Source organism: Oncorhynchus clarkii, chromosome 21 (assembly GCF_045791955.1).
Source record: "Oncorhynchus clarkii lewisi isolate Uvic-CL-2024 chromosome 21, UVic_Ocla_1.0, whole genome shotgun sequence".
In the NCBI taxonomy this organism is placed as follows: domain Eukaryota; kingdom Metazoa; phylum Chordata; class Actinopteri; order Salmoniformes; family Salmonidae; genus Oncorhynchus; species Oncorhynchus clarkii.
In genome coordinates this window covers 3368172-3384421 of record NC_092167.1, presented here as the reverse complement: position 1 = coordinate 3384421, position 16250 = coordinate 3368172, and the positions used below count along the sequence as shown (strand labels likewise).

Sequence of the window (16250 nt, the reverse complement as noted above, 5' to 3'; positions counted from 1 at the left end):
AACGTGTTAATGATGGAGGAGAGGAACATGTTAATGATGGAGAGGAACATGTTAATGATGGAGAGGAACATGTTAATGATGATGGAGAGGCACATGTTAATGATGGAGGAGAGGAACATGTTAATGATGGAGAGGAACATGTTAATGATGGAGAGGAACATGTTAATGATGGAGGAGAGGAACATGTTAATGATGGAGGAGAGGAACATGTTAATGATGGAGGAGAGGAACATGTTAATGATGGAGAGGAACATGTTAATGATGGAGGAGAGGAACATGTTAATGATGGAGAGGAACATGTTAATGATGGAGGAGAGGAACATGTTAATGATGGAGGAGAGGAACATGTTAATGATGGAGGAGAGGAACATGTTAATGATGGAGAGGAACATGTTAATGATGGAGGAGAGGAACATGTTAATGATGGAGAGGAACATGTTAATGATGGAGGAGAGGAACATGTTAATGATGGAGAGGAACATGCTAATGATGGAGGAGAGGAACATGTTAATGATGTAGGAGAGGAACATGTTAATGATGGAGGAGAGGAACATGCTAATGATGGAGGAGAGGAACATGTTAATGATGGAGGAGAGGGACATGCTAATGATGGAGGAGAGGAACATGTTAATGATGGAGAAGAGGAACATGTTAATGATGGAGGAGAGGACATACAGAGAACACAGAAGAGAGGAATCTGTGGAATGAGGGTTTGAAGGGCTGGAGTGTAATCCTGCAGGGTAGATTAGAAGGCTGTCATCAGAGCTTTGGGCCCTGTTCTGTTCACCCTTCATACCATAGGGTTCTGTTCACTCTACTCCCTTCATACCATAGGGTTCTGTTCACCCTTCATACCATAGGGTTCTGTTCACCCTTCATACCATAGGGTTCTGTTCACCCTTCATACCATAGGGTTCTGTTCATCCTTCATACCATAGGGTTCTGTTCACCCTTCATACCATAGGGTTCTGTTCCCCCTACTCCCTTCATACCATAGGGTTCTGTTCACCCTTCATACCATAGGGTTCTGTTCACCCTACTCCCTTCATGCCATAGGGTTCTGTTCACCCTTCATACCATAGGGTTCTGTTCACTCTACTCCCTTCATACCATAGGGTTCTGTTCATCCTTCATACCATAGGGTTCTGTTCACCCTTCATACCATAGGGTTCTGTTCACCCTTCATACCATAGGGTCCTGTTCATCCTTCATACCATAGGGTTCTGTTCACTCTACTCCCTTCATACCATAGGGTTCTGTTCACCCTTCATACCATAGGGTTCTGTTCATCCTTCATACCATAGGGTTCTGTTCACTCTACTCCCTTCATATCATAGGGTTCTGTTCACTCTACTCCCTTCATACCATAGGGTTCTGTTCACCCTTCATACCATAGGGTTCTGTTCACCCTTCATACCATAGGGTTCTGTTCACTCTACTCCCTTCATATCATAGGGTTCTGTTCACTCTACTCCCTTCATATCATAGGGTTCTGTTCACTCTACTCCCTTCATACCATAGGGTTCTGTTCACCCTTCATACCATAGGGTTCTGTTTACCCTTCATACCATAGGGTTCTGTTCACTCTACTTCCTTCATACCATAGGTTTCTGTTCACCCTTCATACCATAGGGCTCTGTTCACCCTTCATACCATAGGGTTCTGTTCACCCTACTCCCTTCATGCCATAGGGTTCTGTTCACCCTTCATACCATAGGGTTCTGTTCACCCTTCATACCATAGGGTTCTGTTCACCCTTCATACCATAGGGTTCTGTTCACCCTTCATACCATAGGGTTCTGTTCACTCTACTCCCTTCATACCATAGGTTTCTGTTCACCCTTCATACCATAGGGTTCTGTTCACCCTTCATACCATAGGGTTCTGTTCACCCTTCATACCATAGGGTTCTGTTCACCCTACTCCCTTCATGCCATAGGGTTCTGTTCACCCTTCATATCATAGGGTTCTGTTCACCCTTCATACCATAGGGTTCTGTTCACTCTACTCCCTTCATACCATAGGGTTCTGTTCACCCTACTCCCTTCATACCATAGGGTTCTGTTCACCCTTCATACCATAGGGTTCTGTTCACCCTACTCCCTTCATACCATAGGGTTCTGTTCACCCTTCATACCATAGGGTTCTGTTCACCCTTCATACCATAGGGTTCTGTTCATCCTTCATACCATAGGGTTCTGTTCACTCTACACCCTTCATACCATAGGGTTCTGTTCACCCTACTCCCTTCATATCATAGGGTTCTGGTCATGACTAGTGCACTATATAGAGGACAGGGTGTCATTAGGGACTCAGTCCAGGAGACTGTCTGTAGAGAATAAGGGGGGCCAGTTGTTCATTGGGAAACTGCTCTGTAGCCAAGCAGATGGCTGACCGGGTTGGAAACACCAAGTTTGAACATTCCTGGATATTTATGACCTGTTATACACACACACACACACACACACACACGCACACACGCACACACGCACACACGCACGCACACACACACACTCATATATGCACAGACATACTGTACACACACACTCATGAACATACAGACATGCAATGTGTTTGCCATTCCAACTCTACTGTAAGTTATTGATCGTCCACTTAGAGAAATATATGCTTTACATCATTCAAATGACTGGATCATTAAACAGACAGTTCTGTTCTCCCTGTGAGACCCAGTTCTGTTCTTCCTGTGTGACCCAGTTCTGTTCTTCCTGTGTGACCCCGTTCTGTTCTCCCTGTGAGACCCAGTTCTGTTCTTCCTGTGTGACCCAGTTCTGTTCTCCCTGTGAGACCCAGTTCTGTTCTCCCTGTGAGACCCAGTTCTGTTCTCCCTGCGAGACCCAGTTCTGTTCTCCCTGTGAGACCCAGTTCTGTTCTCCCTGTGAGACCCAGTTCTGTTCTCTCTGTGAGACCCAGTTCTGTTCTCCCTGTGAGACCCAGACACAGCATTGTATCATCTCTGCCCATCTACATTGGTCTAGTCTCTGTGTTCCCTCTGTGAGTTGCTGACACCATTCTGCACGCAGGTACACACACACACTCATACCCACACACACATACACACACACACACACAAACACACTCATACCCCCACACACTCTCATACACACACACACACCCACACACACATACCCAGCTCCTCTAACAACAACTAGGGGTACAGACTGGACTGGGCTCGGGCAATGTCTGGACTGGACTACACTGGACTGGGGGAATGTCTGGATTGGACTTGGCTGAGCTGGACTAGACTGGACTGGACTGGCCTGGGCTGGGCAAATGTCTGGACTGGACTAGACTGGACTGGGCTGAGCTAGACTGGGCTGGACTGGACTGGGCTGGGCTGGGCTGAGCTAGACTAGACTAGACTAGACTAGACTGGACTGGACTGGGCTCTTCTCTCTACACTGCAGCATGTTCTATGTCCCCAGTTAGAGCTGATACTGTGGGTTTTGTCTGTGTCTGGACATTTTGCCTGCTGGGCCTGTGTGTGTGTGTATATGTGTGTGTGTGTGTGTGTGTGTGTGTGTGTGTGTGTGTGTGTGTGTGTGTGTGTGTGTGTGTGTGTGTGTGTGTGTGTGTGTGTGTGTGTGTGTGTGTGTGTGTGTACTTGTCCTAAGCACACACCTTCCTGTAGTCTTGAGTGATCAGGTGCTATAACAGGTATGTGTTGGCCCCACTCAGCCCTGTTCCACTCAGCCCTGTTCCACTCAGCCCTGTTCCACTCAGCCCTGTTCCACTCAGCCCTGTTCCACTCAGCCCTGTTCCTCTCAGCCCTGTTCCACTAAGCCCTGTTCCACTCAGCCCTGTTCCACTCAGCCCTGTTCCACTGTTCCACTTCATATCAAATCAAATCAAATCAAATTTATTTATATAGCCCTTCGTACATCAGCTGATATCTCAAAGTGCTGTACAGAAACCCAGCCTAAAACCCCAAACAGCAAGCAATGCAGGTGTAGAAGCACGGTGGCTAGGAAAAACTCCCTAGAAAGGCCAAAACCTAGGAAGAAACCTAGAGAGGAACCAGGCTATGTGGGGTGGCCAGTCCTCTTCTGGCTGTGCCGGGTGGAGATTATAACAAAACATGGTCAAGATGTTCAAATGTTCATAAATGACCAGCATGGTCGAATTATAATAAGGCAGAATAGTTGAAACTGGAGCAGCAGCACAGTCAGGTGGACTGGGGACAGCAAGGAGTCATCATGTCAGGTATTCCTGGGGCATGGTCCTATGGCTCAGGTCAGTTGAAACTGGAGCAGCAGCACAGCCAGGTGGACTGGGGACAGCAAGGAGTCATCATGTCAGGTAGTCCTGGGGCATGGTCCTAGGGCTCAGGTCCTCCGAGAGAGAGAAAGAGAGAAGGAGAGAATTAGAGAACGCACACTTAGATTCACACAGGACACCGAATAGGACAGGAGAAGTACTCCAGATATAACAAACTGACCCTAGCCCCCCGACACATAAACTACTGCAGCATAAATACTGGAGGCTGAGACAGGAGGGGTCAGGAGACACTGTGGCCCCATCCGAGGACACCCCCGGACAGGGCCAAACAGGAAGGATATAACCCCACCCACTTTGCCAAAGCACAGCCCCCACAACACTAGAGGGATATCTTCAACCACCAACTTACCATCCTGAGACAAGGCTGAGTATAGCCCACAAAGACCTCCGCCACGGCACAACCCAAGGGGGGGGGGGGCGCCAACCCAGACAGGATGACCACATCAGTGACTCAACCCACTCAGGTGACGCACCCCCTCCAGGGACGGCATGAGAGAGCCCCAGTAAAGCCAGTGACTCAGCCCCTGTAATAGGGTTAGAGGCAGAGAATCCCAGTGGAAAGAGGGGAACCGGCCAGGCAGAGACAGCAAGGGCGGTTCGTTGCTCCAGAGCCTTTCCGTTCACCCTCCCACTCCTGGGCCAGACTACACTCAATCATATGACCCACTGAAGAGATGAGTCTTCAGTAGAGACTTAAAGGTTGAGACCGAGTTTGCGTCTCTGACATGGGTAGGCAGACCGTTCCATAAAAATGGAGCTCTATAGGAGAAAGCCCTGCCTCCAGCTGTTTGCTTAAAAATTCTAGGGACAATTAGGAGGCCTGCGTCTTGTGACCGTAGCGTACGTGTAGGTATGTACGGCAGGACCAAATCAGAGAGATAGGTAGGAGCAAGCCCATGTAATGCTTTGTAGGTTAGCAGTAAAACCTTGAAATCAGCCCTTGCTTTGACAGGAAGCCAGTGTAGAGAGGCTAGCACTGGAGTAATATGATCAAATTTTTTGGTTCTAGTCAGGATTCTAGCAGCCGTATTTAGCACTAACTGAAGTTTATTTAGTGCTTTATCCGGGTAGCCGGAAAGTAGAGCATTGCAGTAGTCTAACCTGGAAGTGACAAAAGCATGGATTAATTTTTCTGCATCATTTTTGGACAGAAAGTTTCTGATTTTTGCAATGTTACGTAGATGGAAAAAAGCTGTCCTTGAAATGGTCTTGATATGTTCTTCAAAAGAGAGATCAGGGTCCAGAGTAACGCCGAGGTCCTTCACAGTTTTATTTGAGACGACTGTACAACCATTAAGATTAATTGTCAGATTCAACAGAAGATCTCTTTGTTTCTTGGGACCTAGAACAAGCATCTCTGTTTTGTCCGAGTTTAAAAGTAGAAAGTTTGCAGCCATCCACTTCCTTATGTCTGAAACACATTCTTCTAGCAAGGGCAATTTTGGGGCTTCACCATGTTTAATTGAAATGTACAGCTGTGTGTCATCCGCATAGCAGTGAAAGTTAACATTATGTTTTCGAATGACATCCCCAAGAGGTAAAATATATAGTGAAAACAATAGTGGTCCTAAAACGGAACCTTGAGGAACACCGAAATTTACAGTTGATTTGTCAGAGGACAAACCATTCACAGAGACAAACTGATATCTTTCCGACAGATAAGATCTAAACCAGGCCAGAACTTGTCCGTGTAGACCAATTTGGGTTTCCAATCTCTCCAAAAGAATGTGGTGATCGATGGTATCAAAAGCAGCACTAAGGTCTAGGAGCACGAGGACAGATGCAGAGCCTCGGTCCGATGCCATTAAAATGTCATTTACCACCTTCACAAGTGCCGTCTCAGTGCTATGATGGGGTCTAAAACCAGACTGAAGCATTTCGTATACATTGTTTGTCTTCAGGAAGGCAGTGAGTTGTTGCGCAACAGCCTTTTCTAAAATTTTTGAGAGGAATGGAAGATTCGATATAGGCCGATAGTTTTTTATATTTTCTGGGTCAAGGTTTGGCTTTTTCAAGAGAGGCTTTATTACTGCCACTTTTAGTGAGTTTGGTACACATCCGGTGGATAGAGAGCCGTTTATTATGTTCAACATAGGAGGGCCAAGCACAGGAAGCAGCTCTTTCAGTAGTTTAGTTGGAATAGGGTCCAGTATGCAGCTTGAAGGTTTAGAGGCCATGATTATTTTCATCATTGTGTCAAGAGATATAGTACTAAAACACTTGAGCGTCTCTCTTGATCCTAGGTCCTGGCAGAGTTGTGCAGACTCAGGACAACTGAGCTTTGAAGGAATACACAGATTTAAGGAGGAGTCCGTAATTTGCTTTCTAATAATCAAAATCTTTTCCTCAAAGAAGTTCATGAATTTATCACTGCTAAAGTGAAAGTCATCCTCTCTTGGGGAATGCTGCTTTTTAGTTAGCTTTGTGACAGTATCAAAAAGGAATTTCGGATTGTTCTTATTTTCCTCAATTAAGTTAGAAAAATAGGATGATCGAGCAGCAGTAAGGGCTCTTCGGTACTGCACATTACTGTCTTTCCAAGCTAGTCGGAAGACTTCCAGTTTGGTGTGGCGCCATTTCCGTTCCAATTTTCTGGAAGCTTGCTTCAGAGCTCGGGTATTTTCTGTGTACCAGGGAGCTAGTTTCTTATGAGAAATGTTTTTAGTTTTTAGGGGTGCAACTGCATCAAGGGTATTGCGCAAGGTTAAGTTGAGTTCCTCAGTTAGGTGGTTAACTGATTTTTGTCCTCTGGCGTCCTTGGGTAGACAGAGGGAATCTGGAAGGACATCAAGGAATCTTTGTGTTGTCTGTGAATTTATAGCACGACTTTTGATGATCCTTGGTTGGGGTCTGAGCAGATTATTTGTTGCAATTGCAAACGTAATAAAATGGTGGTCCGATAGTCCAGGATTATGAGGAAAAACATTAAGATCCACAACATTTATTCCATGGGACAAAACTAGGTCCAGCGTATGACTGTGACAGTGAGTGGGTCCAGAGACATGTTGGACAAAACCCACTGAGTCGATGATGGCTCCGAAAGCCTTTTGGAGTGGGTCTGTGGACTTTTCCATGTGAATATTAAAGTCACCAAAGATTAGAATATTATCCGCTATGACTACAAGGTCCGATAGGAATTCAGGGAACTCAGTGAGGAACACTGTATATGGCCCAGGAGGCCTGTAAACAGTAGCTATAAAAAGTGATTGAGTAGGCTGCATAGATTTCATGACTAGAAGCTCAAAAGACGAAAACGTCATTTTTTTTTTTGTAAATTGAAATTTGCTATCGTAAATGTTAGCAACACCTCCGCCTTTGTGGGATGCACGTGGGATATGGTCACTAGTGTAGCCAGGAGGTGAGGCCTCATTTAACACAGTAAATTCATCAGGCTTAAGCCATGTTTCAGTCAGGCCAATCACATCAAGATTATGATCAGTGATTAGTTCATTGACTATAATTGCCTTTGAAGTAAGGGATCTAACATTAAGTAGCCCTATTTTGAGATGTGAGGTATCATGATCTCTTTCAATAATGACAGGAATGGAGGTGGTCTTTATCCTAGTGAGATTGCTAAGGCGAACACCGCCATGTTTAGTTTTGCCCAACCCAGGTCGAGGCACAGACACGGTCTCAATGGTGATAGCTGAGCTGACTACACTGACTGTGCTAGTGGCAGACTCCACTATGCTGGCAGGCTGGCTAACAGCCTGCTGCCTGGCCTGCACCCTATTTCATTGTGGAGCTAGAGGAGTTAGAGCCCTGTCTATGTTGATAGATAAAATGAGAGCACCCCTCCAGCTAGGATGGAGTCCGTCACTCCTCAGCAGGTCAGGCTTGGTCCTGTTTGTGGGTGAGTCCCAGAAAGAGGGCCAATTATCTACAAATTCTATCTTTTGGGAGGGGCAGAAAACAGTTTTCAACCAGCGATTGAGTTGTGAGACTCTGCTGTAGAGCTCATCACTCCCCCTAACTGGGAGGGGGCCAGAGACAATTACTCGATGCCGACACATCTTTCTAGCTGATTTACACGCAGAAGCTATGTTGCGCTTGGTGATCTCTGACTGTTTCATCCTAACATCGTTGGTGCCGACGTGGATAACAATATCTCTATACTCTCTACACTCGCCAGTTTTAGCTTTAGCCAGCACCATCTTCAGATTAGCCTTAACGTCGGTAGCCCTGCCCCCCGGTAAACAGTGTATGATCGCTGGATGATTCGTTTTAAGTCTAATACTGCGGGTAATGGAGTCGCCAATGACTAGAGTTTTCAATTTGTCAGAGCTAATGGTGGGAAGCTTCGGCGTCTCAGACCCCGTAACGGGAGGAGGAGAGACCAGAGAAGACTCGGCCTCTGACTCCGACCCGCTGCTTAATGGGGAAAACCGGTTGAAGGTTTCTGTCGGCTGAATGAGCGACACCGGTTGAGCGTTCCTACAGCATTTCCTTCCAGAAACCGTGAGAAAGTTGTCCGGCTGCGGGGACTGTGCCAGGGGATTTATACTACTATCTGTACTTACTGGTGGCACAGACGCGGTTTCATCCTTTCCTACACTGAAATTACCCTTGCCTAGCGATTGCGTCTGAAGCTGGGCTTGTAGCACAGCTATCCTCGCCGTAAGGCGAGTACAGCGACTGCAATTAGAAGGCATCATGTTAATGTTACTACTTAGCTTCGGCTGTTGGAGGTCCTGACGAACCGTGTCCAGATAAAGCGTCCGGAGTGAAAAAGTTGAGTAGGAAAAAACTAAAATATAAACGGTAATTAAAAAGTAAAAACCGTAAATTTGTCAGGTAGCAAAACAGGTTGGCAACAAAACGCACAGCAACTCAAAAACAAGTCTGCAAGTCGTGACCGGAAATGACCACACACACACACACATATGCACATGCACACGCGCACAAGTGCGCACATATCACCTTGTTCCTCTGTAATGGGCTTTGGAGGAGCACCAGACCTCTCCTCTCAATTACATTCAATTCAAGGGGCTTTATTGACATGGGAAACATGTGTTAACATTACCAAAGCAAGTGAAGTAGAAAGTAAACAAAAGTGAAATAAACAATAAAATTAACAGTAAACCAACATTACACTCACAGAAGTTCCAAAAGAATAAAGACATTTCAAATATCATATTATATATATATACAGCGTTGTAACAATGTACAAATGGTTAAAGGACACAAGGGAAAATAAATAAGCATAAATATGGGTTGTATTTACAGTGGTGTTTGTTCTTCACTGGTTGACCTTTTCTCGTGGCAACAGGTCACAAATCTTGCTGCTGTGATGTCACACTGTGGTATTTCACCCAGTAGATATGGGAGTTTATCAACATTGGGTTTGTTTTCAAATTCTTTGTGGATCTGTGTAATCTGAGGGAAATATGTGTCTCTAATATGGTCATACATTGGGCAGGAGGTTAGGAAGTGCAGCTCAGTTTCCACCTCATTTTGTGGGCAGTGAGCACATAGTCTTCTCTTGAGAGCCATGTCTGCCTACGGCGGCCTTTCTCAATAGCAAGGCTATGTTCACTCCCCTCTCTCTCCTGTATCTCTCCAGACAGGTGTTAGGACTAGTGTAGTCTGTATGTTATATAACTGTCCTCTCCCCTGTATCTCTCCAGACAGGTGTTAGGACTAGTGTAGTCTGTATGTTATATAACTGTCCTCTCCCCTGTATCTCTCCAGACAGGTGTTAGGACTAGTGTAGTCTGTATGTTATATAACTGTCCTCTCCCCTGTATCTCTCCAGACAGGTGTCAGGACTAGTGTAGTCTGTATGTTATCTAACTGTCCTCTCCCCTGTATCTCTCCAGACAGGTGAAGGACCAGACTAAGACGGTGGCCCACCTGAAACATAAGGAGCAGGTGGAGAAGAGTAAGAACGCCCAGCTGGTGCAGGAGGTCAGGAAGAGAGAGGACAACCTCAATGAGAGCTCTCAACACGTCAAGGTGAGAGAGGTGTTTCTCTTGTTCCACTCTCCACTGTATGTCTGATGATGTGTGAAGGCTGTGTACACTCTGTCTGATGATGTGTGAAGGCTGCGTACACTCTGTCTGATGATGTGTGAAGGCTGCGTACACTCTGTCTGATGATGTGTGAAGGCTGTGTACACTCTGTCTGATGATGTGTGAAGGCTGTGTACACTCTGTCTGATGATGTGTGAAGGCTGTGTACACTCTGTCTGATGATGTGTGAAGGCTGTGTACACTCTGTCTGATGATGTGTGAAGGCTGTGTACACTCTGTCTGATGATGTGTGAAGGCTATGTACACTCTGTCTGATGATGTGTGAAGGCTGTGTACACTCTGTCTGATTATGTGTGAAGGCTGTGTACACTCTGTCTGATGATGTGTGAAGGCTGTGTACACTCTGTCTGATGATGTGTGAAGGCTGTGTACACTCTGTCTGATGATGTGTGAAGGCTGTGTACACTCTGTCTGATGATGTGTGAAGGCTGTGTACACTCTGTCTGATGATGTGTGAAGGCTGTGTACACTCTGTCTGATGATGTGTGAAGGTTGTGTACACTCTGTCCCCACAGGACAACCCTTTTTGGTTCTAGGTAGAACCATTTGTGTGTGTGTGTGTGTGTGTGTCCACAGAGGGTTCTACGTGGAACCAGATAGTAATTTGTTTCTAAGGGTGTAGAGGCCTCATTGTAGAACAAACATTTCTGTCTCCTCCCCCTCTCTCTCATTTTCTCCATCATTCTTTTTCTGTTTCTCGTTCTCTCATTCTCTCTGTCCTCTCCGTCCTCTCTTTCCTATTTGTCCTCTCTGTCCTCTCTGTCCTGTCCGTCCTCTCTGTTCTCCCCGTCCTCTCTGTCCTCTCTTTCCTATTTGTCCTCTCTGTCCTCTCCGTCCTCTCCGTCCTCTCCGTCCTCTCCGTCCTCTCTGTCCTCTCCGTCCTCTCCGTCCTCTCTTTCCTATTTGTCCTCTCTGTCCTCTCCATCCTCTCTGTCCTCTCTTTCCTATTTGTCCTCTCTGTCCTCTCCGTCCTCTCCATCCTCTCTGTCCTCTCCGTCCTCTCCGTCCTCTCCGTCCTCTCCGTCCTCTCTGTCCTCTCTGTCCTCTCCGTCCTCTCCGTCCTCTCTTTCCTATTTGTCCTCTCTGTCCTCTCCGTCCTCTCTGTTCTCTCCGTCCTCTCTGTCCTCTCTTTCCTATTTGTCCTCTCTGTCCTCTCCACCCTCTCTGTCCTCTCCACCCTCTCTGTCCTCTCCGTCCTCTCTGTCCTCTCCGTCCTCTCTGTCCTCTCTTTCCTATTTGTCCTCTCTGTCCTCTCCATCCTCTCCGTCCTCTCTGTCCTCTCTTCTCTGTCCTTTGAAGCCTGCTCTGGTTCCTCATTTGAGAATATCTGCGATTCCTCTCAGGTAAAATGGGCGAATCAGGTTCCTGCTCCCAAACCGCCCTCACCTCCCCCGCTCCTACTCCCTCCACCACTCCCATGACCTCCTTTCCGTTCCCACATTGTGGTTTTTGGGTGGATGGATAAAGGGATGGAGGGAGGTTTAGACGGAAGGGTGGAGGGATAGAGTGGGCTGCGTTCGTAGGAGAAATTCAACTGTCCGTAGCCGGTCAGGTTGTTATAGAGGGGAAGGAATTTACAAGATGTGAAAATATGTAGTGACATGAACCTATGAACCAGAACCTTCTAGAGCCCACTAGAAACCAGCGAAACCAGAACCTTCTAGAGCCCACTAGAAACCAGCGAAACCAGAACCTTCTAGAGCCCACTAGAAACCAGCGGAACCAGAACCTTCTAGAGCCCACTAGAAACCAGTGAAACCAGAACCTTCTAGAGCCCACTAGAAACCAGTGAAACCAGAACCTTCTAGAGCCCACTAGAAACCAGCAAAACCAGAACCTTCTAGAGCCCATTAGAAACCAGTGAAACCAGAACCTTCTAGAGCCCATTAGAAACCAGCGAAAGCAGAACCCAGAACTGTACAGCTAAAGAAACACACGCACACCCTCCTTGAACATCACAGACACTTTGGTTTGACCCGGTCTGACCATGGTGGGTGGAGGGGGTACAGGGTGGAGACTGGGCCCACCCTCTCATTAGTGGTCTGAGAGAAACTTAATACAGTGATAATCCCTGGTGTTAGCTAGGTAGTGTGTGTGTTGTACCCTTCAGTCCATCTCTTCAGGTAGTGTGTGTGTGTGTGTGTGTGTGTGTGTGTGTGTGTGTGTGTGTGTGTGTGTGTGTGTTGTACCCTTCAGTCCATCTCTCCAGGTAGTGTGTGTGTGTGTGTGTGTGTGTGTGTGTGTGTGTGTGTGTGTGTGTGTGTGTGTGTGTGTGTGTGTGTGTGTGTGTGTGTGTTGTACCCTTCAGTCCATCTCTCCAGGTAGTGTGTGTGTATGTGTGTGTGTGTGTTTGTGTGTGTGTGTGTGTGTGTGTTGTACCCTTCAGTCCATCTCTCCAGGTAGTGTGTGTGTGTGTGTTGTACCCTTCAGTCCATCTCTCCAGGTAGTGTGTGTGTGTGTGTTGTACCCTTCAGTCCATCTCTCCAGGTAGTGTGTGTGTGTGTTGTACCCTTCAGTCCATCTCTCCAGGTAGTGTGTGTGTGTGTTGTACCCTTCAGTCCATCTCTCCAGGTAGTGTGTGTGTGTGTGTGTGTGTGTGTGTGTGTGTGTGTGTGTGTGTGTGTGTGTGTTGTACCCTTCAGTCCATCTCTCCAGGTAGTGTGTGTGTGTGTGTGTGTGTATGTGTGTGTGTGTGTGTGTGTGTGTGTGTGTGTTGTACCCTTCAGTCCATCTCTCCAGGTAGTGTGTGTGTGTGTGTATGTGTGTGTGTGTGTGTTTGTGTGTGTGTGTGTGTTGTACCCTTCAGTCCATCTCTCCAGGTAGTGTGTGTGTGTGTGTTGTACCCTTCAGTCCATCTCTCCAGGTAGTGTGTGTGTGTGTGTTGTACCCTTCAGTCCATCTCTCCAGGTAGTGTGTGTGTGTGTGTTGTACCCTTCAGTCCATCTCTCCAGGTAGTGTGTGTGTGTGTGTTGTACCCTTCAGTCCATCTCTCCAGGTAGTGTGTGTGTTGTACCCTTCAGTCCATCTCTCCAGGTAGTGTGTGTGTGTGTTGTACCCTTCAGTCCATCTCTCCAGGTAGTGTGTGTGTGTGTTGTACCCTTCAGTCCATCTCTCCAGGTAGTGTGTGTGTGTGTGTTGTACCCTTCAGTCCATCTCTCCAGGTAGTGTGTGTGTGTGTGTTGTACCCTTCAGTCCATCTCTCCAGGTAGTGTGTGTGTGTGTGTTGTACCCTTCAGTCCATCTCTCCAGGTAGTGTGTGTGTGTGTGTTGTACCCTTCAGTCCATCTCTCCAGGTAGTGTGTGTGTGTGTGTTGTACCCTTCAGTCCATCTCTCCAGGTAGTGTGTGTGTGTGTGTTGTACCCTTCAGTCCATCTCTCCAGGTAGTGTGTGTGTGTGTGTTGTACCCTTCAGTCCATCTCTCCAGGTAGTGTGTGTGTGTGTGTTGTACCCTTCAGTCCATCTCTCCAGGTAGTGTGTGTGTGTGTGTGTTGTACCCTTCAGTCCATCTCTCCAGGTAGTGTGTGTGTGTGTGTGTGTGTGTGTGTGTGTGTGTGTGTGTGTGTGTGTGTTGTACCCTTCAGTCCTTCTCTCCAGGTAGTGTGTGTGTGTGTGTGTGTGTGTGTGTGTGTGTGTGTTGTACCCTTCAGTCCATCTCTCCAGGTAGTGTGTGTGTGTGTGTTGTACCCTTCAGTCCATCTCTCCAGGTAGTGTGTGTGTGTGTGTGTGTGTGTGTTGTACCCTTCAGTCCTTCTCTCCAGGTAGTGTGTGTGTGTGTGTGTGTGTGTTGTACCCTTCAGTCCATCTCTCCAGGTAGTGTGTGTGTGTGTTGTACCCTTCAGTCCTTCTCTCCAGGTAGTGTGTGTGTGTGTGTGTGTGTGTGTGTGTGTGTGTGTGTGTTGTACCCTTCAGTCCTTCTCTCCAGGTAGTGTGTGTGTGTGTGTGTGTGTGTGTGTTGTACCCTTCAGTCCATCTCTCCAGGTAGTGTGTGTGTGTGTGTTGTACCCTTCAGTCCATCTCTCCAGGTAGTGTGTGTGTGTGTGTGTGTGTGTGTGTGTTGTACCCTTCAGTCCTTCTCTCCAGGTAGTGTGTGTGTGTGTGTGTGTGTGTGTGTGTGTTGTACCCTTCAGTCCATCTCTCCAGGTAGTGTGTGTGTGTGTTGTACCCTTCAGTCCTTCTCTCCAGGTAGTGTGTGTGTGTGTGTGTGTGTGTGTGTTGTACCCTTCAGTCCTTCTCTCCAGGTAGTGTGTGTGTGTGTGTTGTACCCTTCAGTCCATCTCTCCAGGTAGTGTGTGTGTGTGTGTGTGTGTTGTACCCTTCAGTCCATCTCTCCAGGTAGTGTGTGTGTGTGTGTGTGTGTGTGTGTTGTACCCTTCAGTCCATCTCTCCAGGTAGTGTGTGTGTGTGTGTTGTACCCTTCAGTCCATCTCTCCAGGTAGTGTGTGTGTGTGTGTTGTACCCTTCAGTCCTTCTCTCCAGGTAGTGTGTGTGTGTGTGTTGTACCCTTCAGTCCATCTCTCCAGGTAGTGTGTGTGTGTGTGTTGTACCCTTCAGTCCATCTCTCCAGGTAGTGTGTGTGTGTGTGTGTGTGTGTTGTACCCTTCAGTCCATCTCTCCAGGTTGTGTGTGTGTGTGTTGTACCCTTCAGTCCATCTCTCCAGGTTGTGTGTGTGTGTGTTGTACCCTTCAGTCCATCTCTCCAGGTAGTGTGTGTGTGTGTGTGTGTGTGTGTGTGTGTGTGTGTGTGTGTGTGTGTGTGTGTGTGTACCCTTCAGTCCATCTCTCCAGGTAGTGTGTGTGTGTGTGTTGTACCCTTCAGTCCATCTCTCCAGGTAGTGTGTGTGTGTGTGTTGTACCCTTCAGTCCATCTCTCCAGGTAGTGTGTGTGTTGTACCCTTCAGTCCATCTCTCCAGGTAGTGTGTGTGTGTGTTGTACCCTTCAGTCCATCTCTCCAGGTAGTGTGTGTGTGTGTTGTACCCTTCAGTCCATCTCTCCAGGTAGTGTGTGTGTGTGTGTGTGTTGTACCCTTCAGTCCATCTCTCCAGGTTGTGTGTGTGTGTGTTGTACCCTTCAGTCCATCTCTCCAGGTAGTGTGTGTGTGTGTGTTGTACCCTTCAGTCCATCTCTCCAGGTAGTGTGTGTGTGTGTTGTACCCTTCAGTCCATCTCTCCAGGTAGTGTGTGTGTGTGTGTTGTACCCTTCAGTCCATCTCTCCAGGTAGTGTGTGTGTGTGTGTGTGTTGTACCCTTCAGTCCATCTCTCCAGGTAGTGTGTGTGTGTGTGTGTGTGTGTGTGTGTGTGTGTTGTACCCTTCAGTCCATCTCTCCAGGTAGTGTGTGTGTGTGTTGTACCCTTCAGTCCATCTCTCCAGGTAGTGTGTGTGTGTGTGTGTGTGTGTGTGTGTGTGTGTGTGTGTGTGTGTGTGTGTGTGTGTGTGTGTGTGTGTGTGTGTGTGTGTGTGTGTGTGTGTGTGTGTGTGTACCCTTCAGTCCATCTCTCCAGGTAGTGTATGTGTGTGTGTTGTACCCTTCAGTCCATCTCTCCAGGTAGTGTGTGTGTGTGTGTTGTACCCTTCAGTCCATCTCTCCAGGTAGTGTGTGTGTGTGTGTTGTACCCTTCAGTCCATCTCTCCAGGTTGTGTGTGTGTGTGTTGTACCCTTCAGTCCATCTCTCCAGGTTGTGTGTGTGTGTGTTGTACCCTTCAGTCCATCTCTCCAGGTAGTGTGTGTGTGTGTGTGTGTGTGTGTGTGTGTGTGTGTGTGTGTGTGTGTGTGTGTGTGTGTGTGTGTGTGTGTGTGTGTGTGTGTGTTGTACCCTTCAGTCCATCTCTCCAGGTAGTGTGTGTGTGTGTGTTGTACCCTTCAGTCCATCTCTCCAGGTAGTGTGTGTGTGTGTGTTGTACCCTTCAGTCCATCTCTCCAG

At 47.3% G+C, this 16250-nt stretch overlaps 1 protein-coding gene across 1 annotated transcript in view; it reads left to right on the top strand.

The window, feature by feature from the left end:
• LOC139379638 (ELKS/Rab6-interacting/CAST family member 1-like) overlaps positions 1–16250 on the top strand; it is a 319125-nt gene that overhangs the window by 230438 nt on the left and 72437 nt on the right. Inside the window, exons 17-18 of the mRNA XM_071122447.1 lie at positions 4272–4283; positions 10116–10251. Coding sequence (XP_070978548.1) covers positions 4272–4283; positions 10116–10251 — 148 coding nt within the window. The remainder of the gene's footprint in view (positions 1–4271; positions 4284–10115; positions 10252–16250) is intronic.